This window comes from Podarcis cretensis (genome assembly GCF_951804945.1).
Source record: "Podarcis cretensis genome assembly, chromosome: 14".
Taxonomy (NCBI): Eukaryota; Metazoa; Chordata; class Lepidosauria; order Squamata; family Lacertidae; genus Podarcis; species Podarcis cretensis.
In genome coordinates, this window is record NC_137183.1 from 52,105,710 (window position 1) to 52,127,540 (window position 21,831).

General features: G+C 43.5%; 1 protein-coding gene across 2 annotated transcripts in view; it reads right to left on the minus strand.

The window, feature by feature from the left end:
- Window positions 1-21,831, minus strand: part of MAD1L1 (mitotic arrest deficient 1 like 1) — a 452,304-nt gene that overhangs the window by 211,155 nt on the left and 219,318 nt on the right. For both annotated transcript variants that reach the window (XM_079953794.1, XM_079953795.1), the window contains exon 15: window positions 14,473-14,563. In XM_079953794.1, the coding sequence (XP_079809920.1) occupies window positions 14,473-14,563 (91 nt within the window). The remainder of the gene's footprint in view (window positions 1-14,472; window positions 14,564-21,831) is intronic.

The following is a 21,831-nucleotide window of genomic DNA, read 5'->3' on the forward strand; positions in this document are numbered from 1 at the left end:
GGGCGGGGAGAAGCGTCTTTGGGAACAGGTCTTGAGGAAAAGTCTACGTTTGGGGATTGAGGCTTGGCCATCCAGCTGTCACCTCTTCTCAAAGTGACCCTTCAAAAACCTTTATCACAGACCAGAGCCACACAACACTGTTCATAAGAGCACAAAATCCACAACTATGCATGCTTTCAAGAACAGAGAGAATATGGTTCCTTTAACAATTGCATACAGCTGATATTTCCTGCAGAGAGGAAAGGCAAACACAAAACCCGTTATTGTCAACCACAGCTTGATGTATTAAAGACATGTGATCCGTGTGATTGAAAAGCCTGCCTGAAGTGATTGTAATATTTGCATTCTTATCTAATTTTCTAGATAGCTCAAACATCTCTCTGTGTGCCTGAAGTGCAGCTCTCTGAAACTGGAAAACTTGCCTTCTATTTCATCAACAGAAACTAATGCAATGAAATCATCATATTACCCACTTTGCCTCTCTAAAGAAGGCAGTGGATTCTTATTTTTGAACAGCCTGCCTGTAGCTACTACTAAACTTTATTATTATTTAGTACCAAGAGTAAACTAGTTTTGCTTCTAAGTTTCAGGCAATGGTGCTGTGTAATTTAGCCAAGATTAAATCAGGCAAGCATTAACATATTGTGTAACACCTCCCCTGCCCCTAGAATCATAAGCACCATAGCCACATGTCATCTAGATACCAGAAATGCAGCTCATCAGGAAGGAATTGAGTCTAGTCTCTCTACTTAACATGTTAGCTTTCCATGAGCAGAGAGGATTGCATGAGGGACAATTTAAACATGAAATGTCCCCTCCTGTAGTCTAAACAGGGACAGTGCTGGAAAGACTGTACAGTGGTACCTTGGTTTTCAAACGCCTCCATTGTCGAAGGTTACGGAACTTGAACGCCGAAAACCCAGAAGTAAGTGCCTTGGTTTTCAAATGCACCTCGGAAGTCAAGCAGGAAATGTGGCTTCCATTTTGAAGGTTGCATTTTGAGGCTTCCACTTTTGGTTTTTGGTTTTCGAACATTTCTGAACTTGAACGGACTTCCGGAATGGGTTATATTCGAAAACCAAGGTACCACTGCACTATTTCCCCCCTTGAATACTATTCCCTCCACCTGCCCCACAATACAGCCTTGAGAAAATCCTACCAGTAAGTTGCACTGTTTCCAGACACTAGACACACCATACATGGAGCAATCATGTGCATATCTGTTCAGACATTTATTCTAAGAACCACCCTGAGACCTCTTTAAATCAATAAGAAAGAAAGAAAGAAAGAAAGAAAGAAAGAAAGAGACATAAGTTCCACAGGGCTTGCTATCATGTAAATGGTATTAAGATTGCAGCCACATTCTAGGTGTACTAAATCTGCACCCTTCTCTCACGGTATAAGGCTGGGCACATTAGGAGGCTGTGGGTTAAAAATCATGCTTTGCAAGCAAACCTTCACCAAAATCCAATATTAAATGGGGAGAGATTGTTTTTATCAGAGACTTGAGGCAACTAAAGAGTGCTGCACTAAACCTCGATTTACAGAAAGTGGTGGCAACAAATCTGGGAGAGGAAAGTAATATATAATAGGAAAAAATAATAAAACAAAATGCCAGAAAAAGAGTATCTGCTTCTGAATCACACCACTGAAAACTCAGAAGCAATTGGGCAATGGAATAAAAGCTTTAGTAACATGAAAGAATCTCAAAAATAAAGGCCAAGGCTGTCCAGAGAGCCCTATCACCTCTCTCAGTCTCTCTCTCTCTGAATGGGGGAATATAACTAATCATTGAACCTAAGCGAAAAATGGGGTAAACAGAACCATTCAGAATGTTTTCCTCTCCAACCAAAGGTTTCAAATTACTTTTCTGTGTGTTCTGCAACATCACAACAGAATTCATATGGGTAAAATGAGAGCAAGCAATTAAATTGCAACAGCAGTTACCATAGAATGAACACACTTCAGAACATCACATAATCCATTTTTCCCCACTGCCTGAAAAAAAACCCTCTAAGGGCTAGACAGCAACTTACTTTCTGAAATTTGTACACAGACATAATTAGCATCAGGAGAAGGAGGAGGGGGGGAGGAGGTTCTCCCCATCTATTACTGTTCTGCTTTATTCTTTGCTCAAAAGTGGCATGGTGAGGGGAGGATTCTGGGGTCACAATCCTTTTGGGAAGAGAATTCTAGAGAGGAGAAGCATGCAAAGAGCTGGCCATGATCCTTCCAAAGAATGAGGAAAGAACTCTGTGCCCAACAACCTCAGAGCATATACCAGGGTTGCTTCAGCTCAGCCTCTTCTTCAAACACACTCCCCCCAAAAAAATTCCACAAGGATTGCACCAACACCCTTAAGAGGCCTTTGGACATCCATGTGGCCGATGCACCAAAATGGGCCAAAAGGTTTTTCACTTCAGCAAATCAACCCTCACTTGTCTGGGTGCAGATTCTTGCCTCACCTTAGATTATTCCTCGCAGCTAAGGTTGGATTGTCTTCTGCCTGAGGCTCGGAGTGACTGAGAGTGGTAGCAGGAGAGGGGAAAGGGGACTGCAGACAAATATAAAAATAACTTTAACATGTAGCTGAATCATGCAACCCCACTGATTCTATTCTACCGATCTCCAAGTTCTAGAATCTGCAGAGACCCACTGGAGCACATGCAAACAGCCTGGGAGGTAGCTAGGCAACCTTGCATCAGGTACTGATATCTGGACACATTACTGACAGCCCCAGAAGCAGCATCCGAGATGCTGCACTGAAAGTGGGGTATCTTCTAAAGATCCAGGTAACCCAGAAGCACTTTTAGGCCAGAACCGAGGCTGCTGAAGTAGTGAAGTCCAATTCATAAAGGTGATCTTCAGAGAATCATTGAGTTGGAAGCATTCTTGAAGGCCATGCAGCCCAACCACTTGCTTGGTGTAGTACAGGGGCCCTCAAACTACAATCCACGGGCCAGATCTGGCCCACCAGGGTCTTGAATCCAGCCCGCCCGGCAGGGGCAAGCAGTAAAGCAGTGGTGAAGTGTTCTGACTGAATGCAAGAAAATCAATCGGCAACAACTCTGCGCCTGGTCTAACCATACTCTCTGCGGCTGCATTGCATGCTGGAATTCAAAGTTTTCTGCTAAGGCAGAGGGGCGTCTCTGCGTCCCTCCTCCTGCGTTTCAAGTGTGCCACTGAACTTTGCTCTTGACCCCTCCGCCTTCCCGTAGTTGCCTGCTCCCCACTAAAGCAGAGGTGCTAGCCGGGATATGGTACCGTGGACCCTTTGGCTCCGGACTCTCCATTCTGCCTGCCTTGTTGCAGTCGCAGCCATGCTGCTTAGTCCTCGGAGCTCTCTCGACTCACAGGCGCCTCCTGCGGAGAGGTGGGGGCTATGTGGTGCCTGGGTCGCCATGGCAGCGCCAGAGCGCTTGCCACCATGCATGGACTGGAGGCGGAGGCCCCAAACGAAGCCCAGAGAACAGGCAGCCTCTCCCGATAAGCAGCCAGCTCTTGCAACAGACCGGTGAGCAGAAGCAGGAGGAGGAGGAGGAGAAAGAGGCACGGGGACCTGCCTTATATCAAGCCAGACAATTGCTCAGTACTGCCTACCCTGACTGGCAGCAGCACTCCAGGGTTTCATGCAGGAGGCTCTCCCAATGTCACCCAGGGATGCCAGGGGTTGAATTTGGGACTGCCACTGAGTCATTATTAATAATAATAATTGAATTTATATACTGCCCTATACTCTGAGGTCTCAGGACAGTTCACAGAACATAATCAAAATCTAAAACCACTATATAGAATCAAAATAAAAACAACAACTCAATAACATCTCCCCACCCCCCGAAAACAACTACATTTAAAAAGGGCATAGGATGTCAATCAAATCAACCAAAAGTCTGGCTAAAATGGAACGCTTTTGCCTGGCGCCTAAAGGCGCCCTTTTTTCCAAACTATACTCCAGCCCCCAACAGTGTCTGAGGGACAGTGAACTGGCCCCCTGTTTAAAAAGTTTGAGGACCCCTGGTGTAGTAAATGCAGATATCAAGAACATCCCTAGCCAAGGAGAGTATATCTTCTCTCCCAGAAAACAGACACACACACCCCGGTCAATCTACTCCTCTAATAGGGATTCGTCATATATCATTTGGTTGAAGGAGGAGGCTAAAATGTTTGTGCATTTTGGCAACATCATGTGAAATGTATAAGGTGAATATTAACCAGCACTGAAGTGAGCTACAGAAAGATGCTAAAACAGCTTCCCTCGTGAGCCGTGAATCTGGGAACTTTGTGGATTTAATAGAAGACAAATTCACTCCTTTTTAAGTCAGTGCGTGTTGTGAAGACTTTTGCTCTACAAATATAAAACTCCATGCCCAAGAGAACCAGAGTGGTGTGGTAGTTAGTGGCAGAAGAGAGCCAGGCAACACTTGGGCTCAAATCTCTGCTCAGTCATGGCGCTCACTGGCTGACCTTGTGACAGTCACTATTTCTCAGCACAGCCCACCTCACAGGGATGCTGTGAGTATAAACAGGGCAAGGGTTATTTAACATGGGGGGGGGGAATGAATTAACGTATAGGCACCAAGCTGTTTCATATTAGAGATGTTTACAGATAAACTTTCCTATGTGGGTAGGCTGAGGTATATTGACTGGCCCAAGCACATCTGGAGAGAAAGGAGGAATTCAAACCCGGGTCTCCCCATTCTGGTACAAACATCACACTAGCAAACAAATGCTACTCGTCCACAGGAAATTTCGCTAGTTTGTCTGCTCACAAATATTTAAGTTTTCCTTTTGTGGCATACCAACAGTTTGCTTTTATTTTCTTTTTAAGAAGTACAAGAAAACACATCTCCCTTCCAATTTGCAAAGACTTCCTTGCTTGGTTGCCTTAATTGGCACAGGAAAACAGGTGAGTGGCTATTTACAAGTCCGATTATTCTAGTGTACGTGTTTGGGGAGGGGGGAGGGGGGGCACAAGCAGTTTTCTTTAGTTTTAAAACATTTATATTCCGACTTTCAAAAGTAGTACTGAAATTATCACACACACACGCACACAGGCTTGTTCCCATGTGCATATTTCCTTCTTTAATGACAATCATACCGAGTCCCCTGCTGTGTATTTTCAGCTCCTGATAATTTGTAATTAATCCTAATCAACCTACGTGGTTCTTCAAGCAGAGGTGTTTCCGCCCCAACAGTCTGCTGACTCACACTGTACAAAACTCACATATGAATTCTTAAAACTGCCAGGTTAGCTTGCCTTCATTCCTAAGTGACTGAAGTTCTGGTAACAGGCTGGTCAGTGCTGTGGAGTCCAAGCTGTGAAAAAGAAGTCTGTGAAAAGGGGCAAGTAGGGGGAGACTGAAGGGAGTCCTTAATGGCTTAACAGAAGGGCACCTTGACAGGGGATGGCTTCTCACCTTGTTTTCCTGGCAGTGTAAATGGATGCATGTGCTTGTCAGTCCTGCTTACTGCCTAACAGTGAATCTGTCAAGTAACTTCACATTTGCACCAGGTCCTAACCTCTAAATAAGTTATCAAAGACTGGATTAAGGGAGAAGCTGTGGAGAGAGAGGGAAATTCTGGTTGTATGCAGAAGGATCTGTTATGGATTCCCCTGAAGCAGGCACAGGCAAACTCGGCCCTCCAGATGTTTTGGGACTACAACTCCCATCATCCCTGACCACTGGTCCTGTTAGTTAGGGATGATGGGAGTTGTAGTCCCAAAACATCTGGAGGGCAGAGTTTGCCTATGCCTGCCCTAAAAAGAACCTGCACCTACACCTGCACCAGAGCCAGTGTGGTGTAGTGGTTAAGAGCGGTAGACTCGTAATCTGGGGAACCGGGTTCGCGTCTCCACTCCTCCACATGCAGCTGCTGGGTGACCTTGGGCCAGTCACACTTCTTTGAAGTCTCTCAGCCCCACTCACCTCACAGAGTGGTTGTTTTGGGGGAGGAAAGGAAAGGAGAATGTTAGCCGCTTTGAGGCTCCTTAAGGGGAGTGAAAGGCGGGATATAAAATCCAAAACTCTTCTTCTTCTTCTCTCTCTTCTCTTCTACACCAAGCTTTACTAACCTGGCGCCAGTAGGAGTTGCAGTCCAACACCTCTGGGGGGCAGTGGGTTGGCAAAGATGCCTAGACTCACTCCATCACCCCTCCAATACCAGGAAATGAGGTGGGTGCTTCGTCGTGGAGGGCTACTCAGCACCAGTACAGACCAGAGGTCTTCAGGGCTATGAAGGTGGGTTTAAGGGTGGGGAACAGGAGGGAGCCAACCGGCTAGAGAAATGTCTTACCAACTTGTTGGAGGTCTATCCTCCAAATCTTGGAGTTTTGGTCCTCTTCTGGGAAAGGATAGCTTCACTTAACTATCCATGTTTACTAATACACCCTCCTGCTAATCCTTCTCAAGCAGAAATAAAACCATCACTGCAAGGCATCTGGAAATGCAGATAAACATCACACTCCAGAAGCAGCAGTGCTTTCCTTGCTTGAAGCCTTATGAGTCTTAAAGATTAAGAGATGTTGTTGTCCCCGCCCCCCTCTGAGCTACAACCAGAATTTCCCCTCCACCAACCAGCTGTGAACAAATTAGAAGTGGCCCTAACTAGTGGAAGCTCCCTCTCTAAGCATATGGATCCAATTAAGTCACAGCACAGCTGATTTTTAAATAAATCTTCCTTGAAGCAGCCACAGAACTTTATAATATATATATATATATATATATATATATATATATATATATATATATATATATATATATATATATATTCCCCTACAACTCTGAAGAAGGAAAGGCAGGAGAATTGTATTTGCATAAGGAACACTTCACCAGCCACCCCACTGCCTGTAAACACAGGACTCCTTGCAGAAATAAATGCTAATTGAGAACTCTTCAGAAGTCTTTCCTCCCACTTCACCAAGCAGCACTGATTTGATCAATCCTCTATTTCCTGGCTTCAAGTTGCCAGCTCTTTCAAGGACCTGGAAGGGAGGGGGGGTGTTGCAGAAGAGGCCTCTGCCTTGAAAGTGATTTAAAACTAAGCCACTTTTTGGAATATCTGGTGCCCGCCCAAAGAGCCAATTGCAAAGCAGTCACCACAGGCTATCCTCTATCTGGCAGCAGCCGCTGAAGCCGGGAGACAAAGGAAAGGAACAATTTTAAATAATACTAGGACCTATTTCTGTCCATCATTCTAGCCACATATACCCCGTCTTATTCCCTCAAAGATTTAGGGTGCACAGGGGACCATCACCTGGCAATTCTTGACTCTTCCCGTCTTCCTGTAACCTGAGGTTTTTATTAGCAGTAAAGATCTGAACAGTGAGTAATATCCATGCTACAGACTTTTATAGGAGTGAAGGAAAATCAATGCCGCCTGCAGCTAGGTGTCAAGAGCCAAGGGGGTAGGCAGGAGAGAAAGGCTGTGGCGGTGGATGGCGCCTCCAGCCATAATTCAACCTGTCCCCACACAAGGCAAGAGTATGAACAAATGTCAGGTGTTATACAGCCTGCTGCACACAGTCATCAATATCTCAATTTCATCACTTGCTAATACCAAGTTTTGAGTAAAGTAGGAAGAAAATCAAACTGTTTGCAATGCAATGCTGGTTGTTGCAAAGCCAGTATCAATATTCAACTCACTTCTGGATTTCCAAGTATCAATCAAGGGTCTTTAACCTAGAGATGTTGTTTGCAGATGATGCAGCCTTGACAACACACTCCAAGGAAGCTCTACAGCAGGGGTCAGCAACTGTTTTGTGGTTTTGCCTGGAGGGAGTCTGGCTTCACCATCACCCTGACGAAGATCAATGTCCTGGATCAGGACGTCACTAGTACTCCAGGGATCAGCATTGGTGACTCCACGCCTGAGGTGGTAAGCAACTTTTTCTACCTGGGTTCCACCATAGCCAGCAACCTCTCCATCAATGCTGAGCTGAACAAGTGTATTTGCAAGGCAGCTACGGCAATGGCTTGCTTTTCCGAAAGGGTGTGGGAGAATATGGTGCAAATGTCCAATACCAAGATGGAGGTCTGCCAGGCTTGTGTATCGAGCATGCTGTTTTATGGAAGTATGTCAGGGGCAACTTACAACCAACAGAAGCGATGTCTCGAGAATGGCACGAGAGAATCTCAAAGAGGTGCTCTCCCAAGCCCATATTCCCAGCATGTGCACACTCCTGTCTCAATGGTGTCTCCACTGGCTTGGTCATGTCCACCAACTGGAAAATGGCACTATCCCCAAGGACGTGTTCTACGGGGAGCTGGCTTCAGGTACCAGGCCTGATGGCAGACAAAGATGTCTGCAAACATGGCATGTGCCTGAATCACATGCACAACAGAAACAACCTGCTGCATATACTGCCTTCTTTTACTTTTCAGCAGGCAATTCCATAACTATGCTCCTTTTACTAAGTATTGTGCTCATTACACAAAGAGACAGAAACACACACACACACACACACACACACACACACGAACATCCAACTTAACTTGTCCCAAATTGTGCATCTATATAAATTACATGAACCCAATACATTTGTGTAATCCATGTGATTTATTTTCATAAGAGAATATATGTATTGCAGAACCACATATATGCCTAGACTTGTAGGACTTTCACACACAACAAAAGTGAGTTGTTGGTTTTTTTAAAAAAAAAGCAAAACAGCACAGCAACATTCAAATAACTCATGATGAACCCTTGTGGGCTTGTAATTTCATGGCAAACACACACTAGTTAACAAGCTGTAGGTCAAGTCAAAACATGTGGGAAGAGGCAGCCCACTATATTTTAGTGCCCGAGGGAGATAATCCAAACAGTAAAAATATAGCAAAATAATTGACAATTTGCTGCCTTTTAATATTTCAAAATCTGCTACCTGCAGCCAAGAATGTATCTTTCTTTCTTTCTTTCTTGGTCACAAGTAGTGGCCAATGGGAATATGCAACACCCAACAAGCTCCATCCATTTGCCATAGCTGCAGCATCCAACTCCAGGGATTAACGCAATATTTTCCACCGCACATATTCCAAAGCAGTGCAGTTCCACACTCTGCTGCCTGGGATATTTTTAGAATTGCAAGTGCCTTCACTGATTCCCAGCTGTGTGTGGTGCTGATGTCACAGGTGAGACAAGAATTAAATAGATATTTAGTACGTGGAAAGGCTATGAGATATGCTTCTGTGATAAAGCCTGCTGGTGCCTATGGGGAATTCAGGCTTTATTTCATTTGGAAGTGAACTTGGATCTTCAATTAGGTTCCTCTGGAGCAAATGAGACAGCAAGCCCTCAAGGCACAAGATGATTCTTCTTTCCATTCTGTATCTGTACAGCCCCTCCTGTGCAATTGACTCTAAAGCAATGTTACAAATCCTCATCATTATCACCATCATCTTCTCTTACTCTCTGTATCACCTTTGCAGGACAAACCCCTCTCTACAGAAGACTGTAACCACACAGTAAAAAGATACCTAGAAAATTTCTGATTTGATTATTTGTACAAAATAAATAAATAAAATGGGACGCAGGTGGCGCTGTGGGTTAAAGCCTCAGCGCCTAGGGCTTGCCGATCGAAAGGTCGGCGGTTCGAATCCCTGCGGCGGGGTGCGCTCCCGCTGCTCGGTCCCAGCGCCTGCCAACCTAGCAGTTCGAAAGCACCTCCGGGTGCAAGTAGATAAATAGGGACCGCTTACCAGCGGGAAGGTAAACGGCGTTTCCGTGTGCAGCTCTGGCTCTGGCCAGAGCAGCGATGTCACGCTGGCCACGTGACCCGGAAGTGTCTCCGGACAGCGCTGGCCCCTGAAGTGAGATGGGCGCACAACCCCAGAGTCTGTCAAGACTGGCCCGTACGGGCAGGGGTACCTTTACCTTTACCTTTAAATAAATAAAATACCATATTACGGAATGAATTTAAAGCAATGCTAATTTACTGCTTCACCTAACACAGCCAAATGAATTTACCAGGCTTATTTATAGGTGGCCCCACAAATTCAGGCTTATGGATATATCCAGGGCATGGCAAACACTTTGTTGCATGATGTGATGGTCCCTGCTAGCCCAAGGAGGAAGTGGTGCAGGTATACCTGAAGAAAACTCACCTGGAACCACACATTTATGCCAATTACTGCCTGGTCACCAATGCACATTTTCTGGGCAAGGTGACTGAGAGGGTGTTGGTGGTTCTACTGCAGATGGTCTATTCTTGGATGAAGCTAATTATCTTGACCCATTACAGTCAGGGTTCAGACCCACTTGGAGGACAGAATTGGCCTCGGTCACCCTGATCACCTTCTTAGCGGGAGGGAGAATGACAGGGGGGATGGGACCTTATTGATTCTCCTAGAGCTCTCAGTGGCTCTGGATATCATTACCCACAATAACCTTCTGATTAAACCCTGTAGGTTGGGGCACTATGTTACAGTAGTTTTAGTCAATTACAGAGAATCTGATGGGTGACTGTGCCTTAGCTTCCTTGCAGTTGATCTATGGGGTGCCACGGAGCCTGATTTTGTCCCCAATGCCATTTATATCTCTATGAAGACGTCAATAGAAGATCTGGGGAACGGTTATCACCTGGATGCTGAGCATACCAGTTCTTATCATGGGCCCTTCAGCTCCATCAGGATCTGGCATGCTTTGGCAGCCCCGGACTGCCAAGAAGAGGAAGGAGAAGAGGAGGAAGAAGAAGCAGATGGGATGCAAGGTGGGCACCTAGGGATGGAGGAGAAGGTTCTTCCTCTTGAGACTCTCAATGTCAGAGCAGAAGCAGATCTGCTGGCTCTCTCTCCTGCAGAACAGAGAGCCTCCTCAGGGTGAGGGGTTTTGACAAGTGAGGGGTGGGATGAACTAGAGGAGGTGGCAGCAGAGTTGGAGGCTGAGGTGCAGGGCACAGTCTTGTCACCAAGAACCAAGTGCTACCTTCATACGTGATATCAGTTGCACCTGCCCAGAAGGCATGCACATCTGCAGCAGAACCATAGTGGGATTACTAAGAGCAACCCCAAATGTTTAATAGTACCTGCTGCTGCTGCTACTGCCCTGGACTGACCTGCTGGGAGCCTGAAGGGCCTTGCCCTGCTTCTCTCCACCTGGCTGGGGCGGGGCCTGACAGGCTCCATAAAGGACTGCTGCTGCTGCTGGGCAGAGAGGGCCCCGTTTTTGTTTTGTGATTGATATTAATGCTGTATTCTTAGTTTTAGATTTTATGATTTATGTGGAATTTGTTTTCCATTTAGTTGTGTACTTTTTGATGTGTTTTACTTATTGCTTATGACTTTTGTCATGTTGGTAATCATGTAAATCTTGTCATGTTGTAAGCCACCTTGAGCATTGTTTTAACTATGCAAAGGCTGCATACAAATAAAATGATGGTGGTGATGATGATGATGATGATGATGATGATAACCATCCTAGGCAGCCTGCTTCAGTCACAACTGGACCTGCAATCTGCAAACAGTAAATTTGATGTTCAAAGCAGTGGGTTTTATGAGCTACCTGAGCACTTTCATAGGATGGTGTCAGCCCTTCTTAAGTTAAAGAACACTTGAAATCTTCTTTGGCAATCGTTTTCAATGCTTTAGTCCTGCTTCCAGTGTGGCTGGATCAGGGAAGAACATCTTCCTTTTATTAGAAGAGTGTAAAAGGATGGGATAATTAGCAAAATGGGAGCAGAAAGATTTCAATCATTCCTGCTGGAGGCAGACCTGGGAAGCTAATTGCTTGAAGAATGTTAAGGACTGGTCTAAAGGCACGGACTGTGAATAGAGAAGGCCTTGGCAAACTTCCTAAATGCAAACAGAGAATGGCTGAGGACTAGACTATGCTGCCCCAGAGCTGTGAACTGACAGCTATCTGCAGACAAGGAAATCACATGAAATATGAGACAAATGAGCTTGTAACCTGCTGGAGAACCAAAGCTGCTATAATCATTCCTTGGAGACTAGGGCATCCAAACAACAAACCCAACATTTTCATCAACTTTTTATGACAGCAACCCAATTAAAGGAGAGCTGGATGACAGGATTCACACCAAACATGGCTTGGCGAAGGCGTTCAGTACCTCTCATCTCCCTGTTTTATCAAAGCCATCACTCCCTGCTCTCCCCACTGCCACCGCCCCCCCCCCCACATCCCAATCTTCAAGATTGATAATAAAAGAGAAATCTGATTCCCCTCTAATAGGTGTCAAGATAAAATCAATGGTCTGGTCTGCCTGAAATCTGAGTAATAGAATGTGTGTGTGTGTGTGTGTGTGTGTGTGTGTGTGGTTGTTTAAGAGAAGAAAAACAAAAACATCACCACCACAAAACAATGTACATGGCAATGGGGGGGGGTAGTGGAAGGGATGGAAATTAAATTGAACAGAACACCACAACAATTTTGTGGTTGCTGCACCTAAGAGAAGTAAGAAAAGCAGAGACAACAGCCCCACCTTCACTTTGAGAAGAAAAAACCTCAGTCTCATGAGTTGGCCTCAAACAATAAACACCTTAGAAGTTGCTATTAACAGGAAAGATGGGGAGTAAGGAAGCAAAACACACAATATCTTTTACTTCTACAACAATTTCTGCTTTCTCTTCTTCACAAACATAAAGTATTTTAAAAAACCAAATTTCAAAATGAACAGCTGGTTATTGTTTATCTATGTTCTGAGAAGAATTATTCCATCACCACCACCACCACACAGGTCAGTGTTTCAGAAGGGAGAAAGTAAGTGGTGCCTTCATAAAATGAGTTTAGTTGGGGTGGATGTAAGGATTCCAAAGGAAGAGTGTGCAAAAAGGCTCCCCCACCCCACCCCACCACTTGCAAAGTATTTGTGTCACAATACTACAAGGTCCTCTGCATCAAATTTGTGTCTACTTCTCTGCTAACTTTCAGTTAAGAATCCTTGTCAGTTACAAGAAGGAAAGAAGAGATGAAAGATCAATGGATTTAGGATATGTGTTGGTGTCACTTCAAATACAAGCAAAACAATCATTTTTATTTTGCTACCAACTCACATGTGGCAGCATCTGAGTTCTTCCCAAATAAGCCTGGACAGTGAACAGAATATAGTTATAGTAGGAAATCTTGGAAGCTGTCCTCAGTGGTCTGATTTCAAGAACATAGAAGAAGCCAAGAGACGCATCAGGCTTGTACAAAACACAGGTTTGCAATTAGTAACGGGATCAATATCAGCAGTAGAAGTCCATTCGTTCCAGTGGACAGAGAGTTGCACTTGGACCTGAGAGACCAGGGTTCAAGCTCCAGCTCAGCCATGGACTCACTAGGTGGCCGTGGGCGAGTCACTTGTCTTCTTAGACTCAGTTCCCCACCTGCAAAATGGGAACAATAGTGACCTACCTCATGGGCCTACTGAGGACATGAACGAGTTGGGGGTGGGGAACCACTTTACACAAGGAACTGCTCCCTCCTCCTTCTCTGGGGTGGCAGCCACATAATCAGATGATGGACATAATCCTATGCAGTCTCAAATTACACCATAACACTTTCATGAATGAGATGGAGGGGAAAATAACATGGTCGAGTTTGGACCCGACAGTTACAGAAAGCAAATTAGCAAATTTTGCTACTCAAAATCCATTATCTCTATGAGAGGTTATAGCTGGGTATTTCCATCACTGATGGTGCATCCATATTTAAGACACTTGTTCAACTCTAATTGAGCCTCATAATAAACAAATTTATGTATCTACATTCGTAAGTGCATATGTATGTATGTATGTATGTATGTATGTATGTATGTAGTACAGGAAAGCACAAAGGGGATTATCAACAGCAGGACCTCACACCTTTTGAATAGATTTTTCCCCCAGCTGGAAAACAATGCAGGAACATGAGAGATTTATAAAACCATAACTGAAATAGGGAGAGTATGAAGAAATGTAGTCAATCAGAGCAGAAAAAATTTGGAAATAGCCATGTAACTGCAGATCAGAGACAATGGAAAAAGTGGTACTTCTAACAAGCTATAGAACTCACTCCAATCCATGTCACTTTTTTTTTTTAAGACAGGATACATCCATGGAGGACAGATCTGTCAGTAGAGACAAGAAATAATATCCAGAAGAGATGCTCCATATCTGAGGGCACCTCAGACTCTCAATGTGAAGCTGTGGATGTATGGAAAAATAGGACTGCATTCAAGGAATTAATTGTAACATTAAACTCTACATCTGGTTATTAGTCTGCACTCAGATTCTTATTTCTAAGCATTCCAGGCCTCTGAACAAAACATTATCCAGTTATCCAATAACAGAAAATACTCCAGGGTCTTTATTGGAGTGTACAAAATATTATAAGGAATACCCTAGTATGAGATCATTAAGAAAAGATGAGGGTGCAGGATGGGTTCAGCATCTGAAACGTTGTTCCCGGCTGAGGAAAGGCAGAAATACCAGATACCACCCCCAGTCATCAGTCCAAGGGCTGTAAGCCAGACCATGACAAGCTTCCTGACGCTATTACCTGAAGAGTAATCTGTTCCATCTTCATCTCCAGGTTTTTGTTCTCCTCTTTCAACTGGCTTCGTTCAGTCTCCAGTTCTTCAATCTTTAATCTAAGGGGGGAAAGAGACAAACTGGAACCTTTGCTTTTGATACCTGTGCCACAAAAAAGTCTCATAATAACTGAGAGAAATGCTGAGCAGTGAACATCACATGTGGCCAAGGAAAAATTTCAGCCTCAGGCCAACCAAGGTCTTCTACTGCCTCATATTTATTGAACAGGCAAGAAGGAAGAATGGTGGTTTCCCTCCTGTAGAAATCCTACCCAAGAGGATGCTCATTTCTCATGTGCAGGAATTGGAAATCTGTGACCCTCCAGATTTTACTGGACTCCCAGCCTGCATCATTCCTGACCAATGGGCATGCTGGCTAGAGCAAATAAGAGTGAGTCCAACAGCATTTGGAGTCCCACATCTTCCCACTCCTGCTCAAGAGTCACAATGAATTGAGCAAATCATTGGTTCCTTACCCAGGATAGTTAACAACAATTAAAATCTTTGGATTCTTATATGCTGGGAGATGGGCTGTTTGTCTGCAGGCCCACAATCTAAACAACCTTGTCAGTCCAGTGACCTCCAATACTGAGAGCCTCCATAATAAAGCTCTGCTGTTTTTATTGTAATTATTTGTATGTTTTGAACATATTTTATATATGCAAATAGTTTAAGTCTATTAATGTTTAATTATTCTTTAATGATCGTTTTCCCTATGTTTTTAGCAATTTTTGTTTTCATCCATAAGCTGCTTTGAGTACCATCAGGGGAAAAGGTAGGGTATAAATAAACAAAGAATTGTGGTGATGGTGATGATTATAATAACCACCTTTATACAGGATAATGAAGAAATAACCAAAAGGCTTTCATTTTGTGATTTTAAGATTTTAAGAGTTTGTTTGATTGTTCTGTCTAGAAAAGTTTTTTTTAAAAAAAATGTCTTTGAAAATGGTATTCATAATGTTTATTTAAATCAGCAAAGCCTGTTTGTCAGCAAGTGGGATTAAGTAAGCTTCCTGGGAGACAAGTAAGATTTTCTTGCTGACACCTTATGAGAAGCCAGTTATCAGAATTGCTACATTGTAGATTATTTATATTTTCAGCACTTAACAGCAGAAAATAATGTGTTTCTTTCACCCCATTCACTACAAAATTGATCACAATCAGGAGTCAGTTTCTCAAGAACCTGTTTGCCTTATATCTGTATCTTGGAAGAAACACACACACACCCCCACTCAGTGCTGGAGATTTTTGTGTTTTAGGGCTTCATCTCTAAACCTATGTAGAGCTCATAAGAACATAAAGAAAACCCAGCTGGATCAGGCCAAGGGCCCATTCCAGCATCCTTTTTATACAGTGGCCGACCAGATACCAATAAGCCAGCAAGCAGGGCATGAGGGCAACTGGTATTCAGGGTCACATGCCTCTGATCCTGGGGGTAGGTGCACACGGAGCCTTATCCTCTATGAATCTGCCTAATCCGTTTTTAAAGCTGTTCAAGTGGGTGGCCATCACTGCATCTTGTGGAATCAAACCCCATAGTTTGACTATGTGTTCTGTGAAGAAGCACTTCCTTTGGTCTTCCAACATTCAGCACCAGCAGATGCCCCTGTTTCTAGAATTACGAGGGAAGGCCAAAAAAAAAAGGGGGGGGGACTTCCTATCATTCCACACACACACACTATGCATAATTTCTCACTTTTATCAGCCCCACCTCCCACCAACTCACTGTTTTTCTGAACAAAAAAAAAAGCCTAAAATATTGTAACGTTTCTTCATAGGAAACTTATCCAACCTGCTGAACGTTTTGCCCTTTTCTGATATCCTTCTAAAGATTAAGTGACCAGGACTGTGCACAGTATTCCAAGTGTCAAACCACATACTTGAATAAAGTTATTGTGGTATTGGCAGTTTTATTTTTGACTCTAAGCTTCAATGTCTTCTCTCCACTGACTGGTAGTCATGCCCCAGTTGAAGATGTTCTCAGAGAGAACAGGCACTCTACACATGTTCAAGTGTGCTTTCTTCTTCACTAGTATTTCTGCTTCAGGGCTGAGCTGAAGGCGTATTGCTTGGCCAGGTACTGCAGATCTGTGGTTCAAATTGCGCCATGAATCAGACAGCACCGTTAAAGAATACAAACCGCTTTCCCCACCCACCCCTTTCTAAGAAGAGACTGTGGAAAATAGGAAAAAAGAATTTCAGCTATGAATAGTGCTTCAAATCCCTTGAAGGGTTTTCCTGCAACAGATGTAATTGAAATTAAAATTATCCCAAAAAGCAGGCTCTGAAGGCATAAAAATGCAGCATTTGAAGGCACCTCCATGGCCCTCAGAGAGCATTTTAGCTCGAAGGCAAGAACTCAACCATACTGCCTCTGCTCTGAGCTGTGAATCTGTTTTTTCCAGGAGGTTGGCCTCCTGAGACACACACACACACACACACACTTGAAATGTTCAGGAGTTAAGATAAAAAGCATCTACTGTATCCAACAATTACAACAGTTTATTAAGAAGCAAGAAACCCACATCCGACATTCATCTAATTTACCTGGTGCTCCTAAGCTAGTCTTACTGCATGCCCCTTACAGAAAATCAAAACTCCCCTGAATGTCAATGATCATCCTCCATTTCAGACAGCAAAGTACTGAGTGCTTGTCTTTTTTGAAACATTAATCTAGCAAACTTGGTCATAAACATGGGAGTGAACTATTTCTGATGTGGAGCCATCTCCATCTCTGCAAGAGACAGAATCTGCTAGCTTTTCCATTCTCGTCCACTTCAATAATCTAAGTTAGGATCAAGTTCCTTCTTCAGTATCCTGGTTATACCCCAAATAAGGCAGCACCAATTGGCCATCGGCCTAAGTGCGGTGCTATTCTGGTGATATAAATAATTTTCCAGGGAAATTCCACGCAGTCTTTGCTTCAGTAGGTTGATTGCTGGTCGTAACGTGCCAAAGGATTTGGGAGGGAACCACAGGTTGATGGTACAGCACATGCTCAGCGTGGAGAAACTAAAGGGGTTGACTGTCAAAACTAGAGTGGCTCACACATTATGGTAAGCCAAACTATGGTTTACTCTGAAAGAACAAGCTTGTGTACCCCACTCCTTCCTTGCTCAAGTCAGAAGGAAACAAACCAGACCACTGGTTCAGTTTTATATATGAATCGGGATTTGTTTGGAGAGAGAGAAAAACACAAGTACTAGTTCATCTATATGCCCAGTCAAACTGAGCTTTTTGGGGATAGAGACCAGTTCACATACAACTGCTCTTAAGCCCTATGGGTCTTTGGTATAGGAAGACCTATAAATCTGAATAAATTATGTGCTGGACTGTGGCTAGTCAATGAGCTTGCTTTGTGTCCCTAGCACTTTAATGCACTCTCTCTCTCTCTCTCTCTCTCTCTCTCTCTCTCTCTCTCAAAACTTCTCTCTCTTCAGAGAACCCAACCCAAATGAATTTGTCTTCCAAGGATCCCCAAATCTATCTACTATGAAACCTACACCATTATAGATTATTCTAGAGCATGGATACTCTGTGAAGAGGGCACTGCCAAGGGCACCTCCATAATCCTGTATGAACTGAGAAGACATCCTGGCTTAGGGAGAGGAAACATGGTGTGCCCCCAGAAGTTGGACTACAACTCCTATCAGTGCTGGTCACTGGCTGCCCTGACTGGGGCCGGTGGAAATCAATGTTCAGCAATATCAGGAGGGTATCACATGGGCTTCCCCTGCTCTAGAGCAAGGAGGAGACAGGATTGCAGCGATGGTGAGGCAGTCTCCTGGGAATGCTTTCTGTCTTAACTGATCTTGTTGGAAAATCCCCAGAAAGCTATATATACCTAGCCGGCTGAAAAATCACTGTCTTCATTGTTGTATCACACAAACCTTTCAGTAGCCACAAAGGAAACATCAGCATTATGAGAAACACAGATGGGGGGTAGAACACTCAAAAGACAACAGCAAGTGCTGTGGCCAGGCATAAAACAGAGGGGAAATGAACCCTGTGGCTGCAACAACCCTTCAGACTAAGCGTTCCAAAGAGCAGCGACACGGGATGTTGGGAGCAGCACAACCTCTAGCAAGTGTGACTAATGGACACTGGCAAGAACATGACTTTCTTTAGAATTACTGAGGCTCTACCCAGTCACTAAATCCATAGACAACATTTAGGATTTACTGGAGTACTTGTTTGACAGCAGAAAGAAAACGTTAAGATTTGTTCCAGCTGAAGAGGTCTCTTCATCTGCTGCTACTTAAGTCTTCGGGGGTTTAAAAAACAAACAAAGCCAACCTAATAGTCATGTTCCTCTTCATCCTCCTCCTCCTCCTCCTCCTCGTTCAGGTAAAACATGTTACTCTGCAAACCTGTTCAGTACAGCATGGTCAACAGAATCAAATGCCAAAATTAGCCTTTAGTCACACAGCTAATGTGCTTTATGGGAGGCAGGGTGCAAGTGAGGGACTGACAGTGTTAATATTGCTTTTGTCATCTCCTCAGAAGTAATAATGTTGGAAAAGAATTTCACATTTAATGTTATAAAATGTTTGATAAAAAGAGTGCTTTGTTCTCATGAGTAGGAAGGGAGGAGGGGAAATAGATAGAGTCTTTCAAGCTTCCCAGGGAAAATTTACTTTCCATATTAAAGAAAAAGAAAACAAAGGGTTTCTATCTTTCTTTTTAGAGCCCTCACACATAGGCTATGAATACAGATTTGGGGGATTAACACAGGGTGTCTTTGTCCTCCCATTTCTGCATTTGTTTTTCAAAAGTGTGTGTTTAATCACAAGGTCTGTATGGAAGACACCTATAATAGTCTTCCTCAACCTGGTGACCTGACATTCAGATGTTTTAGACTGCAACTCCTGTAAGTCCCAGTCAGCATGACCATTTTGCTGGGATCCAAAACACATGCAGAGCACCAGATTGCTGAAGGCTGCTAAAAGCACAGAATCCTTCCTCCTCTTGAGCCTCCCTCAGATACAATAAAGGATTAAAAAAAACTAATTACCAGTCATGTGATATGAATGGGGTAGGATAGATTGATGAAAGGGAAAGTGGTTTACCTACTTATGGTAGATTTGAAGTCAGGACCACCTAGTTCAAAGCTTCATCTCTCAACCATTATTCTACAGGTGTGGAACCAAGGAAGTCTCACATCCTTTGGCTCCAGCACTGTAGGTTGGTCACAAATTTTAACACTGCCATGGATAGGGTGAATACTGGCAGTATTATCATTGAATAATAATTCCCCCGCCCCTCTTTTCAAAGGCAGGGTGAAGTATTTGAATACTGAATTTCTAAAAGTTCCTGGAGTTAAACAGCAAACAGCAGATGGTAGCTGAGGGGGCAAATGTAAGATACAATAGAATACATTCCCTATGTGCTTAGGTTAGCCTGGAGGTAACATGGGACAGAAATAAGAACTTAAGAACCCCAGTGGATCAGATGAAATGTCTGTTTAGTCCAGCATCCTGTTCTCACAGGTGTCAGTACTTTTTTTCTCTGTACTGACAAGGGCTTGTTGTAAGCTGCTTAAGGTAGCAGGCAAAAGAGGGAGGAGGAATGGACAGAGAGTGCAAATTATAAACTTGTTACTTCCAAAGGCATCAGAGATGTCATCAAGCCTGGGAATACTTGAAAATCCGACTTTTTTCCTCTTCTGTCCTTGACATTGTTGGCAAATGGATGTGGCAAATGTTGATTTATGAAGATTAACACTCATTAATGGGCTTTGGAAGGGAAAATCAAAAGCCTATAGGTTGTCCTATTTGGGGAAGGTGCTGCAGTCCATGCCAGCAGATCTGGTTAGTCATTGATAAAATGTTTTGAAACCTTCCAGCTCCCAGAAGGCAAGGAACAGAAGGCTGGTTTTACCGATAGAGCTGCACCATATCAATCAGAAGAAGAGCATGCATATTGTTTGCAGAATTTTTAAATTTCCCTGTAACATCATGCATACCATATTTCAGAAAAGTAGGAGAACTTTAGACTCTCTTTGCTTTATTCAGTTCTCCAAAACTATATTTACTACAACAGGTTTCCCCAGGTTTCTGCCCTTCACATGTTTTGGACTGAAAATCAGTATGCCCGGGCCTGGTGAAACATAAACATTGCCATCAGCAGAGTCACAGAACTGGATCATCCGTCTCAAAAATCCGCATAATAAACCCGTAAGAGGAGAGGCAGAAGCTGCAGGGTGAAATAAAGAATGGCCCCATAACAGATGGATTCATTTAAAAAAACAACCCAATTGGTAGATCATTAGCTGTAAAGCAAAAAGGGGGACATTCCTGCAGCCAATTCTGAAGCTGTGTTCTACTGGGACAGTTGAGCAGAACACGGGACGCTTTTTTGCTGCATTTTCCCTCTTTTATATCAAACTGATTGAAACCTTGCGTTACCAGCCTAGAGACCAAGCAAACTACACATTAAGAAGAACTTTTTAAAGTGCAGCTTTTGCACAGTCAGCTGCAAGGGAGAAATGCGTAGTTTAATCTTTCTTTTATACCACAGAGACATCCATACTTTAAAAATGACAACAGAGAAAGCACATTTGAATGTAAAGCAATGGAAACACAACTGCAAAGTCTCCCATCAGACCAGGACACTAATGCAAGTCATCACAGATCTAACAGGCTTCGTCTGAGCTTTTTATTTTAAATTAAAACAACCAAACTTTTGTTGTTGTTGCTGCTGCTCAGTTATTGGTACAACTGCCTTGGAAAGGGAGCTGTAAAAGCTTTAATAACAGAACGAGGAGTTATCTATTTCTACCACAGCTTTTATAAGGGCCTCCGAACCCTCTGCTGGAATGCTGTTTTATAACTTCTCTCTTATTCAATCACAACATGTACACCTCTGCCATCTGCAACAGCACACTAGGGGGACTATTTTTTTTCCTGCTGGAAGCACATCAGTGTTACAAAAAGGCAAGACTCGGAGTCTTTCTTACATGGATGCCGACAGATCCTCTGTTTAAAAGGCAGGCAGCTAGTAAAAATCAAAAACAAACAGCAAGGCTGGTTCCATGGGGAGGAAAGCAAATGCAAGGCATAAGTGACGAGGGAGCCGCAGCAATGCCAACAAAGACCGTGCAGGAGATTTAAGAGGTCCCGCCCTCATAAAAAATGGGCGAGGTAGATGGCAACCCAAATAACAAACACTAATAACATGCCAACACACAGCTGTAACACTTTAATAAAAATATGAAGGGGAGATAATGTCAGCAAATAAAATGGACATAGATTAGTTTATTATGAAAACAGTTTCAATAACAATATGTGTCCGTGGGAAGGGATGGTTATTGTTTTGCTGTTTTG